Source organism: Odocoileus virginianus, chromosome 5 (genome assembly GCF_023699985.2).
Source record: "Odocoileus virginianus isolate 20LAN1187 ecotype Illinois chromosome 5, Ovbor_1.2, whole genome shotgun sequence".
Lineage (NCBI taxonomy): Eukaryota > Metazoa > Chordata > Mammalia > Artiodactyla > Cervidae > Odocoileus > Odocoileus virginianus.
The window spans coordinates 82,266,355-82,284,207 of NC_069678.1; the positions used below are offsets into that span (position 1 = coordinate 82,266,355).

The window sequence follows — 17,853 nt, forward strand, 5'->3', positions numbered from 1 at the left end:
GGAGGAAGGCGGTTCTCCTTTTAGGGGCTGGAGTGAGCAGACCCCTGCTGGAGAACCAGGGGTGGAGGGAAACTGGGCCAGATGCTCCCACTGTCTCCTTCCCCTTCCCAGAGACAGTGGGGGTGGAGTGTGTCGGTCCCTGGAACCTGTGAGGATGTTAACAGTGGGAGGGTCAGCATTATAACTGAGCTGGCATCTTCTCACTCAGAGTCTTCAGTTTGACCTGGCAGGAGCTAATGAGTCCAAAACACTCACCCATTCTTGATTCGGAATTATTTGAGATGGTTAGTTTATTTTTATTTTTTTAGATGGATGGTTTAAAAAAAAACAACTGATTCTTCCTTTTCTGTGCCTTTGCCGTTCCAGGAAATCATCGAGTTCCCCATCCTGAAGCTAAATGGCCGGACCATGGAGATTGAGTCTACCTTTCACATGTATGTCCAGCCCGTAGTCCATCCACAGCTTACTCCCTTCTGTACAGAGGTAAGGGCCCTGGCTAGCGGCAGGCGCTGCTGGGACAGGAGCTTGGGGATCATTGGTGCTCTATACTGGCTGCTTAGGGAAAGCATAGTTCTTCTCAGAGGTTAAGGCAGGTACACATTGGGCCCAGCAGTTGGCTTTTTACAAAGTCTGCCACTCCCCTTGGATCACTGTGGTCATCGGGGAGCCCAGGGAGAGTAGTGATTCACTCTTTCTGGCTTCCCTGACACTTTCCCTTCCTCGTCATCCCTACTTTTCCTGGTAACTAGGGACTTGGAGTCTAGGAGTGGGGTGGTGGCTCTGGGGTTCAGCTTTTCAGTTCTATTTCCCCTTCGGGTCCTTGGCAGGAGGTGAAGATTTCAGCTTCTTGGTTATATTCAGGCTTTCTTAGCTGTCTGGTGATGTTTTTCTGTGCTTGAATGAAGTGGTGCTCTGTGAAGCATTGATGGAATTTGTGGGAAGCACAGCACTGTCACTAAGGAAAGAGAAGGGCAGTCCAAGTGGGGTATGAGGACAGCCTGGCCAAGGCGGAGATGTCTTTATCCTTATCCTAGGCTGCTTCTGTACTTGGCCACCTTGCCAACAGTTTAGTGTGGCCCCATTTTATGGATTGTGAAACTGGGACTGAGATCTTGGTGCTTGCTGGGGGCTCAGAAGAGCCGTTGGCAGAGAGGAGGTGCCCCGGAAGAGTTTGACTCTCAGGACTGTATGAAGAAGCCTGCTGTGCCTGCTTTTCCCTGTGGTGCGTCATGTCACATGCTCTATGCTGGGGTGGTGGAATCATGAGCCAAGTGTGTGTGGTAGCAGAGATCCTGGGAAAATGTGAAAGCGAGGAGATCAAACCAGTCAATCCTAAAGGAAATCAACCCTGAATATTCATTGGAAGGACTGATGCTGAAGCTGAAGCTTCAATCCTTTGGCCACCTGATGTGAAAAACTGACTCACTGGAAAGGAAGCTGATGCTGGGAAAAGATTGAGGGCAAGGGGAGAAGGGGGCAGCAGAGAATGAGATAGCATCACTAATTCAATGAACCTGAGTTTGAGCAAACTCTGGGAGATAGTGAAGGATGGGGAATCCCGGCTTGCTGCAGTTTATGGGGTTGCAAGGAGTCGGACATGATTTTGCAACTGAACAGCTAGCATTTGGGGTGAGAGTACTTTAGAGACTTTGTGCCATCGTCCAGGGACCTGCTTTCTCTATATGAGTGAATCAGGAGGACAGAAGTTCTTGAGTAATCTCCAAACAGTCCCTTTGGTGTGGAGGGGTTGGGGAAGTGCCTACCTGTGCTGGTTGGGGAGCTCAGTGGTCTCTGATACTGACTTAGCCCAGATATGGGGTCTTGAGCTCCTGGCCTTGATGCCAGTGCCCCAGGTGGGCCTTTTGTTGTAGGCATCCATCTGCCAAGGTGTCTAGTCTCTCACGCCTTTTGTTGTTCCAACCAATGACGATGAGGCTTACGCTGGGGACAACTTTTCTCCCCTCATTCCCCTGGGAATTACCTGTACCACTAGGGGGCGCTAATCTGTCCTGTTTCCCCCTTTGGAAAAAAAAATCGTCATTTTAATGATAATGGTGAAAATCCCCTTCCTTATGGGAAGGGAAGGGAAGATTTTCCTGAAACCAGCCAGGTTCTTGAGCCCTCCACTGGCCTGAAAGTGTAGTGTCCTCTTATCTTTTTCTTCCTCCTGTCTGTGTGAGGCCTCCCCCTTGGGGCCTCCAGTTCCAGCTCACTGCCTGACATCGACAGGCAGGCCTGAATTGGGGGAAGCTCGTACTTGTTTAGGGATGGAAAGGAGCATTGCTGGAGCTCAGCTCTGGGCAGGAGTGGATGCTTGAGGATATTGGGAAACAGGTGTTTTTCAGAGCAAAGTTGCTACTGCTTCTCTTTTGAGGGAGGGGAGAAGGGATTGCAAGACTCTAATGAGAGATGTTTCTTTTTTCTGGAAAGTCTCACCGAAGGACACGCATACATAATTTGGAGGGTAGTAGGCTTGGTGGCATGGGATCCTCCTTATGAAGGCTGCTCTGAAGCGAGGCTGTGACTGTGCTGTAGGCATGGATTCTGCCATCCTCTCTCAGGTTCCCAGAGCTCAGAACTCTCCCTGGCCTGGTCCCTGACTTTTCATCCAGCCTTAGATCTCCCTGCTTCACCTCCCCCTCACTTTCCTCAGTCCGCCTCTATATGTGATGGTCCTCCTGCCTGTGTGCCTCGCCTGCCCTCCTGCTTGTCCTCCAGCACTCTGCTCAGGGTCACCTTCTCTGGGAAGCCTTCACTGAGCCCAGGCTGGGCCGTGCTCAACCCGGCATAGCATAGTCGGATACATTATACTGCAGTCTTTTATCCATCCCCACACTGGACTGTGAGCTCCTTGATGGCAGAAACTAGATGTGATCCCTGTCGGTCCTATCCTTAGGCCCTGACACCAAGTAAAAATCCATGTTCCTCAAGTGACTGGTGTCAAGGAGTTTTTCCACCACAGCCTGCCTCCCCCAAGACTAGCTGTACTGCTCACTGCTCTTTTGAGTAAGTAACGTCTTCTTTGGAAAACCTCAGGTCATCTAGATATCACCCTGTCTTCATACTAGATGGACTGTAATGCCAAGGGAGGCATGGACACAGGATGGGGCTGTCCTTCTGAGACCTCATCCAGTCTGGCAGTATGTGCCTTTGCGGACATGGGGGGAGATCATTCCAACCACAAGGAATCTTTCATTGGTAAGGGTGAAGAACAACCCCAAGCCTCCATGTTTTTCTAAGCAGGTCCTCTGGGAGGATTTTCTCTCTTGCACCAGAAGTTTTGTTTAAGAACCCTGGTCAAGTGTGTGCATGCGCAAGCACATGCTTGTATTAGGAGAGACAGGCTCAGTGCTGGGCAGTTGGAAGAGGGGTTCTGCCTTGAGTGAATCTGCAGCCTGCATGCAGACACTCTTACTGCTCTGAGGGATGAACATGTCATTAGCCTTCTTGAGGTCCTTTCTTAGTCCCAGTTGATAGGCTGCCTGGAGATGTTCTGACAGAAACAGGATGGGGTTGTGTTTTCTTCCTTCCCAAGCCTGTCCGTACCACCTCTAGAATCCACTCCAACTCATTATGTCTCTGCCTCTAGCAGCTGGGCTGCTGCACCGTCCCTGACCACGTGCAGTCCTTTTTGTTATTGTTGTCACTGTGGAAAAAAAAAAAAAAACTAGGAAAAAATACCCATTTTGCTAAATGCCAGTAAAGGGCTTTGTCTTGCACCTGTACTTGTAAAGGGTGAGATTTATTGGTCTCTTTGTCTAGGAGAAAGAGTGGGTCTGATTATCAGATTGCACACCAGAGACAAGTGCTTATGTAATCAACAAACTGTCTTGGTGTCAGAATACGATTGTGCTGGAGATAAACTGTGAAGGGAGAAAGCATTGGATACTGACATGCTATTGGCAGCGAGTGTCCAGGGCTGCTTCCTGTAGTTGCCCGTGTTTACGAACGAGGAAGCCCCCTCGTCCCCAGACAGAGCTCTGGTGTGGGTAGGGGATCTCAGTCACCAGTCACGTTATCAGTCAGGGTCAGAAGCCCCTCGCCTTGTGGTTTCTGAGTCTGGGGAAGCGGGAGTTAATCTGTAATCCCTCAGTGAAAGGAGCCACGGAGCACACATTAATCCTTCCTCTCACCTCTCCTGCTTTAAGTGGTTAAGGTCTCTGAGCTCTGTTTAGCCTGTGAGCCCTGGTTCTCAGCTTAATAAATACTTGGCTTTGCTCTAGTACCTTTCATTGTGAGGATGTGAAAGCTTTTTACAAACATATATTAACCCAAGTGGGAATGGGCTTAAACAGCAGTGTGAAAGATTTAGGTTAGGCCTATGGTATAACTTCACAGTATGTATTTTATTATATTTTCTCTCTTCCTCACAGTTTCTGGTGTGTCTTATAGGTTGTTGGTATCAGGTACGGGGATTGACTTCTTAAATTTCACCCTCCACCATCTTCATCGAGTGCCTTGACAGAGCTGATCAGATGTGGTCCATTGTTGGAGGCTTTAATATAGGGGAGCGAGGCCCGTTCCTGAAACGATCTGAAGCCCCTGTGTCTCTGAGGGTTGAGTTCAAGTCCTGTAGCTGTAAGCTGTAAGCCATGCCTTGGACCACAGGTGGTTTGGGAAGCATGGGGAGAGGGAGGAAGCCAAGCTCACTAGGCTCCTCCCAGGCTGATGATTCTGGGATTGCTGACGACTGCAGGGGAGTGTGAGAAAGCCCCAGAATCCTGGAGGCCATCTGCACCCCCGCGTTGGTCTCCTGTGTAAGAGGGATTTTCTGAAAGCTCTTCAGAGTTCATCTGAGTGACCCTTGGTGGGAGCCCAGAGGAGGAGACTTAACCTTGTCCCAGGAAACTCAGGCTGGACACGAGACTGTACGCAGACCCTGGGGCTTTCCCTGACAAGTGGCTGTGTGCCCTCTTTTCCAGGATTGTCCTGATCCAAAGCCCCAGCGCCAGGCTTAGTGATGTGACTCGGCCCTAGAGGAACCTAGCAGGAGAGAAGCTGGGCGGGAAAGGGCAGTAGTGGCTGCAACCAGTCATCTGGCTGTGGGACCTGGAGTTGGCAACAGGCCTCCTCCAGACCCTGCTGAGACAAAACACAGGGCCCTGCCTGCTCCGTGTGGCTCTGGGTGCCGACCGGACTGGGCCAGGACTGGGCTGCCCGGAAGCACTCAGATTCCACAATGGCAGGGTTGCCATGCTTTTCTTCGCTGCTGGATCCTTGCTTGCTTGAGTGGGGCCCCGCCTCTGCAGCAATAGATGCTGACTGAGTGAAAGACGTCTCAGCACTCCACGATGAAAGCTGCAAACCTGGGGCCCTTCTCCGTCCCCACCCGCGCCCTCAGGGGCCACCTTTTCTTCTCTTTGGCTCAGGCCCTCCCTCTGCTGGGCAGTTCTTTGGTCTTCCGAGCAAGGAAAGGGTGTGGAAGTGCCAGCCGGGTGGGCATGCTGTGGGTTAAAGCCTCGCGAAACAACAGTGTAGTTAATCTTTCTAATTTATTTTCCTTTTAGACCATGGGAAGTCTGTAGGCAGCAGCTGTTACCCAATTAAAATACAGATTAATATAAAAACAGTTTCTGGAATATAAAATAGAGTGGCTGTGTCCTTACACTTCCTTAAAATACCACCTAATAATGACTTGATGAACTACAGAAACCCACCTAGAGGAACTCAGCGTTCTTAAAATGAAAATTTCTTCCCTAAAAGGTGTGTATTACCATTCCGTGTAAGTCGCTATGAGAAAATAACCTTCCCTCTTAGAGCCAGCGGTTTCTGTGAGTTGGGTATTTGGTATTCATTACACATAATTATAGTTTAATTGGAGTTTAATCCCCACCCCCCACACTTAAAAAAAAAGAGAAGTTTCTAAGCAGGCCTGAGATGCTACTCTGTGTGGAAGTGGCCGGGGGCACGCCGGCCACGGTGATTTCCAGCTGGGTCCATGTCTGTGCAGGGGCCTCCTGCCGCAGGCCCTGCAGGCAGCCTCTCTAGTCTGCACTTGAGGGATATTTTCCACTTCAAAATAAAGCAGACCAAAGCACCAAGCTGGTTTGAACCTAGGCCTGACCTGGGTGGAACAGAGGCCCTTGAGTGAGAAGTCCTCTAGACTGGGTTTGAAGGCTTTTTTCCCTGCTGAAGGTGCTGGCTTCCTGCTTGGCCAGCCAGTATCGAAGGCCCAGGTATGCAGGGTGAAGGGTGGATGCCTGGGGGGTACCCTTGCCCTTCACTGGTGCAGAGGGGGAAGTGCTGGGCGCTGAGGCTCAGAGAAAGGGGGACTTGGAACTAGAGGTGCTGGTCCCATGTGGGGGCATTCCCTGAGTTCTGCAGGAACTCCTAAGGAGCCTGGAGGTGAATTTACTTGGGCTTCCCAGGTAGCTCAGCTGCTAACGAATCTGCCTGCAATGCAGGAGACCCTGGTTCGATCCCTGGGTTGGAAAGATCCCTCAGCCTACATGAAAACTAAAGCCTTGATAGCTTCCCTGGTGGCTCAGATGGTAAAGAATCTGCCTACAATGTGGGAGACCTGGGTTTGATCCCTGGGTTGGGAAGATTCCCTGGAGGAGGGCATGGCAGCCCACTTCAGTATTCTTGCCTGGAGAATCCCCATGGACAGAGGAGCCTGGAGGACTACTAGCACAGTAATTCGGGAGGAGTTATTGTACCTACTGAATACAAAAGATGTGTAAAATTAGATTTTCTGCAAAATGAAGGCTGAAAACAGATCTGAGACCCAGCCCGTCCTCCCTATGTGGATATGCATCCCCATCTTGGGGCAGGAAGTTGTGGGGGAACGTGATCCCCAAGGCTTCTGTCAGGTTTGGAGCCTACAGCTGTGCAGGTCGAGGCTTTACTGTAGGAGGAAAACAGAAAAGACTCCAGTCCAGCTTTGAGTCCCTGCGTCCCCGGTTTCCACCCATAGGCTATTTCTCTTTCCTTTCAGCTCACCGGGATTATTCAAGCCATGGTGGATGGTCAGCCAAGCCTGCAGCAAGTGCTGGAGGTAGGTAGAGTGACCTTTAATTCCTGACCTCTGACCCCTTCCTGCTGCCTTCCTCTCCCTCCCCTCCTGAGAATGTAGCCGTGTAATTTGACTATGATTATGGCTTGATTAGAATAACATTTGCTGTCACATCAGTGACATGCTGTTGAGAGTATTGAACCATTGATCTGTCATCTCCAGCTGTTCCCGTCAGGGTTACTGACAAGATGTCCGCGCGCCCCCGGAGTCGGTGGAGGCCCCGCCTGCTCGCAGCCTGAGGCTCCGGTGACTCGGGCAGCCTGCGCCGGGCGGCTGGGAGCAGGGGAGCCGAGCTGCGGCGCTGCGGGCGGCCCCGGGGACTGGAGGTGTTTTTGTTTAGCTTTAGTGTTGGCTTCTTGTGGCATGTGAGCACTTCATTAACTCACCCAGAACTCCCCATTGATGGCTTTTGTTTGCTGTCAGCTCCTCCAGGAGGGGCGGCCGGCCTGCCTGCCCCACTGCAGCTTGCCGCTGGATGCGTTGTGCCTGTCAGGGGTGCGGAGGCTGCACTGGGTAATGATTCCTAATCAGAATAATTACAACAATTGCCTATGTGAGGAAAATCAAATTAAAGGCTTTAGAACCCTTGGCAGAGACCACACTTCTGGGATGTTCTCCTCGGGGAGCTGGAAAAGGTTAAGATGCTGCTTCTCGTGCTCCAGCCTGAGGGAATCGGGAAGCTGTGCTCGGCCTCAGCTCATCTCCCACCCCCACTGGCCTGGGGTTTTCAGAGGGGGAGAGAGGGCCCCCCCCACTTCTTCTCTAGGGGGAGGGGAGAAAAAGCCTGTGGATCGCATTAGATGCTTTACTTATCCTTGAGAGCAATAAGCCCAAAGCTCTGCCCCGATTACAGGGGCAAGCCGAGTGTCTGGGAGGATAGCAGAGCACACCTTCCCTGGAAGGAGTCCACCTGGAGGGAGTAGGGTGGTGATGGGAGAGGGAGGAAGATCTCCTCCTTGAGCCCAGAGGGCCTGTCCCCTGGGGGAGAGAAATGCAGAATGAGTTTCCTGGGGCTCTTCAGGGTGGAACTAGGGCCAGAGAGACAGGTCTAGGCTCACCCAGTGGCTGAGTGTGTTCCCGGTCCCAGGGAGCATGCAGGCCCAGGCTCCGTGGCTGGTCAGGCTCTTGAAGGATTGGAAGAAGATGAGCTCTGAGGTGTCTCCCAGCCCCACTGACCCTCTTCTTGGGTGGGGAGATTCACCCCTATGACTAAGGGGTATCCTCAGCCTGAACTGCTCTCTCTAAGACCAGACTCAAGGAGAAAGAGGGGACCCTTCCGTCCCTATCTTCCAGCCAGCTTCCCAGAGCGAGGCCAGGGGACAGGCAGCTTTTCCCTGGAGTGTCTCTGGCTGGGATCTTGGGAGGAAGATGCTTTTTCTGGGCCAGCACCAAACCAGGGTTGTCGAGGTTATGGAGTTTTCTCCTGAGAGGTGCTGGTTGAGGGGGAGATTGGTCTTCAGGAGGCTTTCTCCTGCTAACCCCGAGCCAGCCCTGAAGCAGGGTGCTCAAAGGAGTCTGAGTCTCACTCAGTCTCTGTGTACTTTCTGGGTGAAGAGGAGATCTCTGGCATTGAGGGAGTCTTGGGAGGGGTTGAGGAGACCAGACTGGGCTCCGCTTTTTCCCATGAGCCCTGAGCTGGTTAAAGAGCTGAGGAGCTAGTTCTCATCCTGACCAAGGCCCTGAGCAGATGGCCGGCTGGGTGTTCGTTCAACACATTTGTTCTTAGCCGGTCTCGGACTGGGCTTCTCTATACCTTCAGTAGCCGGGAACGCTGGCTACTGCGGGTTGTGTTGGTGGTCCCTCCAGCCATCTCTCCATTCAAACAGAGAAGGGAAGGAAAAGGACAGACCTGATTTCAAACACATGACTTCCCTGGACAGCCTCGTAGCAGAAGCTGCTCCCTGAATACCTGCTGCATGAGTGAATGGCCTTGGCCCTAAGCTTCCGAGGAGCAGTGAGTGCTTCCCATGGTAGAGGCCTGGTCTTGCTGGGCGTTGCCTCCTGACAGTCCTGTCCTGTCCTGCTCTCTTTTCCAGGACCACTGTGCAGGAGTTGGGGCGTTGGGGAGCCCCCTAGCAGGTGGGGCACTTACCTTGGGGATTTAAGGCCAGTGAACCGGAGCGAGATTAGCTGACTTAGGGAGCTCCAGGTTTGCCTTACCTCTTTTCTTATGTAATGTCTACCTAATTTTCTTTAGGTGACCCTAGGGAAAGAATGCATGTGTGCATGCATGTGTGTGTGTGTGTGTGTGTGTGTGTGTGTCTGTGCAAGGGCTGGGGCCAGAGTGGCCCGGGAGACACACATTCAGCAGTGGAAGGTCCAGAATTTAGCTGCTGGGGAGACCCTTGCACTGAAGAGGATGCTCTGGGGTGCAGACTGTGAAGAGGGTTGCAGAGTCTGGCCCTGATGTCCCAGGAGGTAGGGCTGCCGCAGCCATGAAACTGGATGGTACCCTTGACCCTGCTCCAGGACTGCTTCAGCTGGGCCAGACCTCCAGAACCTCTGAGGATCCAGGAAGCCCAGGGTTATCATGGGCTGTCCATTATCTACTGGGTACACAAGGCCTTCACAGTCTGGCCTCACTTATCCCCCCGCCTCAGTTCCTGCCCTTCCTTTTAGTTACTGCAGAACTCCAGTCACATTGCTTCTTACTCATATCTCAGTCCAGAGATCAAGAAGGGCCCGTGCTGGGTTAGGAATTAGGACAGTGACTAAGACACCTGAGAGCTCCTGCCTTCATGGTGCTGATAGTCTGGTGGGAAAGGCAGACGTTACACAGACAGTTGCTTCTCAGATGTGGAATGTCTGTGCCTTCGCCTCCTGTCCTATGTTCCAAGCTGTCAGGCACACTTAGCCACCCAGCCATTAGTTCAGCCATCTTTATGCAGCCTTTCTGATGCCTTTCTCTGTGAAAGGTGGGGCTGGCCTCTGCCTCTTCTTGGTCCAGTGGCATCCTGGGTGCTTCTCCATTGATGCCTCTGTTATATTATATTAAGATGATCTGTCTTCCTCCCCTTCCTAGCCTACTGTCTATTTTTAGGTTGGCACTTAATCCATTATCACATATAATTCACAAAACAACCCTGTAAGGTTAGTCATCCTACCTCGTTTTATAGATGAAGGAAACTGAAGTTCAGAGGGGTTAAATGACTTTTAAATGACTTCCCATCAGTGACACAGTCAGGATACGGAAGAGCCAAGGTTAGAACCCAGATGTGTCTGATTTTTCAATCCCGAGTTTCTAACGACTGTGCGATATAGCCTTTAAAAATAATCCCCCTGTGTGAGTGGCACAGCGGTGTGATCTGCTGCACTCTTGCCCCATGCCTGGGATCTTCTGAAAAGTAGGCACTGCTTCGTGAATGCTTTATGATAATTCTCTCGTTATATACTGATTTTAGTATTTGTACTTGCAGTGTGAGTGCAAATAATAAAACGGATCCAAGGGATGAAGGGGAAGAAAGACTTAAAGTGTGTTTAGGAGCAGTTTCTTTCCCTGTCTAGCAATTGAGCTCAGCCTTCAAAAGATTCTGTTGAATTTGAATCCCCAACCAGGAGGAGAAAAATGCAGATTCTGGGGCCAGTTGATGAACTTCTAGCAACTGGAGCAGGCTGTGCTCTCCCAGTTGTCAGAATGGGGCTACAGCCCGGCAGAGGAGCCTCTTCTGCTAGCCTCTTGGTGAAAATTAACTTGACCTTCATTTGGAGAATAAGTAAATTAATACATTTGGTTAGTAAACATTTGGTGGGAGGGTGGAATGACTAAACAAGCGAACGATCTTATTGAGTTCCCTGCTTGGGGGCCTCCTTCCAGCCCGTTCTCATGGCCCAGGCCAGCCTGTGTCTGTGCTAGGCAGTACCTTTGTTTGAGGACCAAAGGTATTTGGACTGACCTACTGGCTTCTGTCCTTATCCTGTCCAGGGTGGGCTGCCAGGCACTGGGAGAGTGGAGGGGCTCCCTGCCCCCTGCCCACCCCTCCAGCACTTGGGCTTGTGGGATCTGCCTGCAGGGATCTTCCTGCAAGGGCCTCCATAGTTCTGAGCCAAGGCTGAGAGCCCAAAGTGGGGCTGTGGTAGGATAAGATTACAGTTTTCTCCTGCTCTGATTACAAGCAGCTTATCTGCGTTTCACTGTTGTGGCTCTTCAGAGACTCAGAAAAAAAAAAAAAAAAGGAAAATCTCATCTGTTCTTGTTGTGTACTTTTCAGAGGGTCGATGAGTGGATGGCGAAGGAAGGCCTCTTAGATCCAAACGTCAAGTCAATTTTTGTCACCTGTGGAGACTGGGACTTAAAAGTCATGTGAGTATGAGCAGGACTCCTTCGCTGACAGGGCTTGGAACCTGCGGGACCAGGTTTTGCCTTTCACAGTCTCAAAAGTCCAAACCTACGGGGCAGCTGGGTCAGGCAATCCTTGGGTCTGGGGGCTGGCTGGGCAGAACGAGGGCTGGGACCTTTGCCTTCTGCCTCTGGATGGACCTTTCCAGCCCTGCTGTTGCCTTCTTAGCTGTGCTCGGGGAGCTCTTCCTATTGTGGGCTACATGTTACTGCCCTGAAGGAAAGGAGTTAAAAGAGGGTCTTTAATTTTCTTCTAAACCAAGCACACAGTATTTACTATTCTAAATGCTTTAGAAATAGTAACTCATTTACTAACCCTTGGGACTCTTATTATTCCTGTTTTACAGATGAAGACATTCAGGCACAGAGAGGTTAAGTATCTTTCCCAGGGACACACAGAGCCAGAATTAAGGCCCAGGCAACCTGGCTCCAGGGTCCATCTTCCTAACCATGATGCTATGTTAGGCTCCCAGGTGGGATGCGAGGCCCTGATGATCCCACAGAGAGCCCCGTGTGGGGGTGGGAGAGGGATGCTGCTGCCAGGTCACCAGCCGCCTCTTTCCTCCCTCGTCCCCGCTGCTTTTTCTCCTTTGTCTCCTGACCCTGCCCCAGTTCTGGGAGACCGAGCCGGTTCCTTTGCTGGGCTGACACTTCTGCCTTTTGTCCACCCTCATGGATACTTGACTTCAGAAAGTCCCCGGGGAACGAAAGCAGGGCGGAGGTGGCGGGGGGCAGGCACTGTTTGCTGAGGATTGATAGGATCCATACCTCTGTGTTCTTTGTGGCTGCAGGCAGCAACGAGCATTCTGTGTGTACGTGTGTGAGTTTTTGAGCATAGGATGGGGTATTGGTGGGGGTGGGGAGTTGTGGCTCTGGAGTGACATTTCCAATTCAGGCATTATTTTCTCACCAAGATCCTTTTTATGCCTTTTGGATGTTGGGCATTGAGGTGAAGTTCTGCACCCGGGTGGTTGTCCAGCCTGCTATTGGACCCAACCCTCTAGGTGAGGCGGCAGGAAGAGCAAGCCCAGATCACATACTCGCCCACACATCTGTCTCCCCAAGGCCTTGGATCATGTGTGCACGCTGACTGCATACCACACGCTCCAGAGCTCCCGATGACACTCATTGTTGGGGAAATTATAGGGGCTGTGCCTGGAGGCAGAGCTGAGTCAGGGGAGGGTTCCAAGGAGAAGGTGAGGAGGAAGAATGCTGTTGCTCTGGTTTACAGTGTTCCGTATCCTGGGCAGCTCTGAGCACTCAAGTGAGAAGGGACTCCACAGGAGAAGCTGTCCGGGATGGGGCAGGGTTCAGGCTGGCACCCAGGGTTCTGGGGCTCGTGTGGTCCCGGCCAGAGGCCTGGTTTCTCTAGTTAGCTGAGATTGCTGCTCTCCCAGTGGCTTTCTCTCTTTGGCATGTTCATGTCCCAAACACCCAGTTTCAGCATCCTCTGTGATAGGGGTGAATGGCGTGTGCTTACATGCGTATGTGAGCGCTTTCCTGCGCATGACGTTGGGGACTATCTGGCTGGGCCTCTGAAGCTTGGGGTCGGTTTCTCCATGACAAGGAGAGGGGGTGGCTGGCATTGGAGGCCTTGGCATGGTGGGCCCTGGACAAATCTTGGTGACTCAGGAGGCTGCTTTGCATCTTGATGGAACTGATGTCATCAAGAAGGGGGATCGGGCTGGGGAATCTGAGCACATGTAAAAGGAAAATCACATGTTAATGAGCAGTGTTTCTGGGTTACTCTTTTCCTTTACCTCCTGGAGAGAATCTGTTTCACTTTTTTATTTTAACTACTAAGGGAGTGAGGGATAAAAGGAAAACGTGAAAATGACAGCTAACATCAATTTCAAGAACTACATTTTATGTTTCTGATCTTATTTCTTAGTTGATATTTTCTGTTATAGCATTACTACTCTATGATGCCAAAAGAATTTCATTAAATGGAAGAAATTAGATCAGTTGGGAAATGAAGGCAAAACAACCAGTTAGATGGCAGAATCTTAAAATCCTTAACTTGTTCAGGCACGGAAGGTTGAAGTGTGTTCCCCTAACTTAAGTGCCAGGGCCTCTAAGAAGGCCAACAAATACAGACACCATCTTTGCTCTCGAGGTAGCTCATGGTACAAGCAAGGGGCAAGGGTATAAAAAGGAAAGGAAAAGAGTGATAGATTTATAACAAATCAGGAATAAGAAATTAAGGGACCAAATACAAACAATACATCCTTTTGAAAGTGGCGGTGACTGTAATAAAGTACAATTAAAAAAAATGTTAATGAGCACATACCATATGTCTCTCAGTCCTCCTACCTGTCTTCTTGGGTAGGAGGTGGTGTCTCTCTTTTATACATGAGAAAACAAAGCCAAATTAAAACCCGAGGCTCAAATTGGTAGACCCGGCTAGGCATAATAGAATTCTTAAGGCCACATAGCTTCCAAAAGAGATGACTGGGGCAGACTTTGGCGGGTGGTTTGGGTCTGACTCGTGAAGGCCAGCCAAGCTCTGAAAGTGAGAGTGCAAGGAGGAGTCAGATGTCTGGTGGCAGGGGTGGAGGGAGGAGAGCTCTGTGGCAGCCTTTTCGAAGCAGGATTCCGCGTAACTGCTGGGAAGGCTCTTAATTAAATGTGTAACAAAATAAAAACAGCCAGAGAGGAAACCTAAGTAGTGCTGCGTGACGGTGCACAGCTTCTCCGTGTTCCCGGAGCCTCTTGTCAGATGGCTCTCGTCAGAAGCATCACCTTCTCACATGCCTGGTAAAGCCTGCTGATGAGCCTGACAGGGGTGGTGTTAAACTGACCTAACAACTTGTTAGTATGTGGCTCACTTCTTGTTTTGACATCTATTTTCAAATTTAACTAAGTCTAAGGAACTCAGCAAATATTTTCATTTCCCACTCAAGTCTCTCTGAGCCATGGCTCCCTCTCATTGCTGTTCCCCACCCCCACCACCTCCCTTTTCCTGCAGCCAGCTTCACATCATTTTTGTTGGAAAGGGCATGATTAGTGCAGCACTGAGAAATGGGGACTGAAGTGGCAGTGGAAATCCCACTGGAGAAAAGAAATCTCCCCCCATCCTGACACATTAATTTTGTGTCCATCTTTTGTCAGCCTGAATGGGGTGATACTCAGGTTTACGTGGGCTTTGATGCTGTCATCACAGATTCTGCTCAGGTGGGTTTTAATACAGTGGGTGCAGATTTCATTTTCCTTCTAAACCTTTTTAAGAAACAACACTTGTGGTTTTGGCTCTTAGTCAGCTTGCCTTCCCCACCTGACCTACCTTTCCTTTGCCTTACCTGTTTCTTGAAGCTCCTTGTAGAGTTTAGTGTTCTTTCACCAATATTCTCTCTCCTCCACTTATCTTATCTCTGTATTGTCTCTGTAAAGGGCTTCCATCTTTGGCATGGTGGGAGGATAGGGAAGATGCAAAGTGAGGATGGATACCTGCACAGGTGCTGCCTTTGAGGAACTTACCTTTTTGCCTGTAGTTTGGAGACCTGGGTTTGCCAGCTGAACAGTACAGGTGGCTTAGAAGCTAGGCCACAGGGTTTCCCAGTGGCATGTGGGTTTAAGAAGAGGAGCAGAAAAAAAAAAGAAGAGGAGCAGATCAGGAGGACTGGGGGTTGTGGAGTGGGCTGGGGGATAAGAAGAACTGATATGAGGGTGGACCTGGTCCTCCGTGCCTCAGGGGAAGAGGCCCTTTGGAGGAGAGGGTCAGGATTATCAGACCCCACCGTAGAGGAGCAGGGTCCAGGGGTCCACTCTGAGTCTGCCAGGAGGGCCCTCACGCAGCTTCCCCTCAGCTTGGGAGCGGGGAGTTTTCCTGCCATTGGAGGCCAAATGTGTGAGCGCAGGGCTGGCATTTGACTTGGTGTTTCCCCTGCTCTCCTTATGCAGTTTGTGGACCACACCCCTCTGTTGGTGCTGTGCAGATGTGGACCAGAAAGTCTGGAGATCAAAAGATACTTAACATTTAATTTAACATAAGTTTGTGTGAGACCATCTGAACTAATATTTTGTAACAAAAAACTCAGCCACTTGGGTAGCAAACTGTTTGAAAAAATAATGATAATTTTTAAGAATGGCATCTGGGAGGAGAGCACTTAATACTAGGCTTCTAGCCAAAGAAAATGAGATCTACTTCAGTTACTTCAATACTTGGACATGAAATTTTTTGTATTATTTTGTTCTTAATCCATCATGAAGAAGACCCAGTCAGGAGGCAGGTGGAAGCACCTCTGTGAAAGTCACTCCTGAATTCACACTCCTTTTTTCTTTTTTTCAAATGATTGAACCCTTTCCAGACTACATTGCTCTCCCTTCTTGTTTCAAGTACAGACAAACATTGTCTCTAAAAAAAAAACAAACAAAAAACACTTGTTCAAATTATCCTACTTACTGTTTGATTTGGGGACACATACTCAGCGGGGACTTGGGCTTCCCAGGTGGCACTAGTGGTAAAGAACTCGCCTACCCATGCAGGAGACAAGAGACGTGGGTTTGATCCCTGGGTCAGGAAGATCCCCTGGAGGAGAGCATGGCAACCCTCTGCAGTATTTTCACCTGGAGAACCCCATGGACAGAGGAGCCTGGCAGGCTACAGTTCATAGGGTCACAAAGAGTTGGATACAACTGAAGTGACTTAGTGCACACGCACACACACACACACTCACACTCGCACACTGTCTTTACAGGGACTGCTGAGGGTCATGCAGGCAGGACGGTGGGAGAGCAGAGAGTGCTGTTCCCTGGAGTGAAGTCCCACGGCAGAGGAAGCACATGCGGGGGAGAACTCTGTGGGGTACACAGTATCTCGTGGGATGTGTAGGTGAAGTTTGAGAGGCTTGCTGGGGGTCATTCTGGGCCCTCTTGGCATCATTCATCAGCCTGACTACTTCCTCCTTCTCGAAGCACTCTTCATCTCTACTTATGTCTCCTATTTCTCTGACTTTTTCCTTCCCTTTCCTTTCTATGTTTCTTTTTTCCTTTTCTCTTAAATTTGGTGTTTCTTAAATACGGGCATTTCTTTGATCTCTCTCCTAGCTGTCTTTTCTTTTTATCCTATACACACACTCATGGGAGTGATCTCATCTGTTTCTCAGCTTCAGCTCTTCTCTGTATGCTGTCTTCTCATCTATTCCTCTATATGAGAAATGGAACCAATGTGCAGCAGTGATCCCACTGGAGGAGTCTGTTCCCCCTCCATCTGAACTCTGAGCCTTCATGTCTAGCTCCTCTTCTCTGTCTTACCTGGATACCCTTAAAGCCTGTGCTTAGTTGCTCAGTTGTGTCTGGCTGTTTGCGACCCCATCAGCTGTAGCCTGCCAGGCTCCTCTGTCCATGGGCTTTTTAGGGCAAGAATACTGGAGAGGGTTGCCATTCTCTCCTCCAGGGAATCTTCCTGACAAAGGTATCAAACCCGCATCTCCTGTGTCTCCTGCATTACAGGTGGATTCTTTACCGGCTGAGCTATCAAGGAGGCTTTAAAACTTAAAGCTCAGGTGTTATTTCTCTCCCAACACCTTGTCCTCCAGCATTTTCTTGAATAATAACTGACTGGTACCATCTACTCAGTAGTTCTGTCAGAAAACTGAAAATCTTCCTTGGGTTCCCCCCTCTAGCCATAACCAATTAATTGCCAGACCCTATTTATCCTTCCTCCTAGAGGTTTCTCAAAGTTGTTGCCTTCTTTCCAAACCCACTACCCCTGCTCTAGTTCAGGTCACCATGTTCTTCGATTTCTATGAATGTCTTCTTTCTTGTTGGTCTCTCCAACTGCCCTGTTTCTTATATTTCTTTCTCCTAATTGTAGCAGATTACATCATACCCACTTAACACCCTTCAAGGCTTCCCCTTGTCCTCCAGGCAAAGTCACACGGTTTATTGAAGGTCTCAAGGCTCTTGTTTATTTCTCTAGCCTCATCCCTTGATGCTCTCTATGTACTCAGGCTCCCCCTACCCCTAGCCAGGTGCTCTTACTGGCCAGTTCCTAAGGATCTCTCCTAACATCTTTTTTTAGGTGCCTTCCTGTACGTTCCTGGAGCACATGTACTTATTCATACATGAAATTGTGTTGTAGCTGCCTCGACTTGTCTGTCTCTTTCCCTAGATTGTGTGCACCATTTTAACCCAGGACAATGCCTGACATGTAGTAGCTGTTCAATAAATGTATGTTGAATAAATGACAACTAAGGCGTGGAGTGGGCCTGTAGAATCCCTGTCCAGGAAGAATGGCAGTGGGTGGTAGTGAGTGGATTCAGGGAAAATGGAACGGAAGAAAAAATCTCAGACCCTCCTGCCCCAGCCTGAGTGTGAGAGGTTAGAGGACTGCACTGCTCATGCCAAGAAGCTCCTGGGTTCCCCTGCCAGCACTGGGTGTTGGGCCCTGCACGGTGGGTACTAGGTGAGATGGTGGAAGGGCCTGGGTGAGGGAGGAGGGGCTTGGTCCTAGGAGCAATGTGAAGGGCTTTCTCTGAGACGTTTGTGTCCCCAGGACTGC

General features: G+C 50.2%; 1 protein-coding gene across 9 annotated transcripts in view; it reads left to right on the plus strand.

Moving 5' to 3' along the window:
* The window catches only part of ERI3 (ERI1 exoribonuclease family member 3), a 128,316-nt gene that overhangs the window by 32,538 nt on the left and 77,925 nt on the right, over positions 1 to 17,853 (plus strand). For all 9 annotated transcript variants that reach the window (XM_020897473.2, XM_070468276.1, XM_070468279.1 and 6 more), the window contains 3 exons: positions 367 to 483; positions 6,938 to 6,997; positions 11,224 to 11,315. In XM_020897473.2, coding sequence (XP_020753132.1) covers positions 367 to 483; positions 6,938 to 6,997; positions 11,224 to 11,315 — 269 coding nt within the window. The remainder of the gene's footprint in view (positions 1 to 366; positions 484 to 6,937; positions 6,998 to 11,223; positions 11,316 to 17,853) is intronic.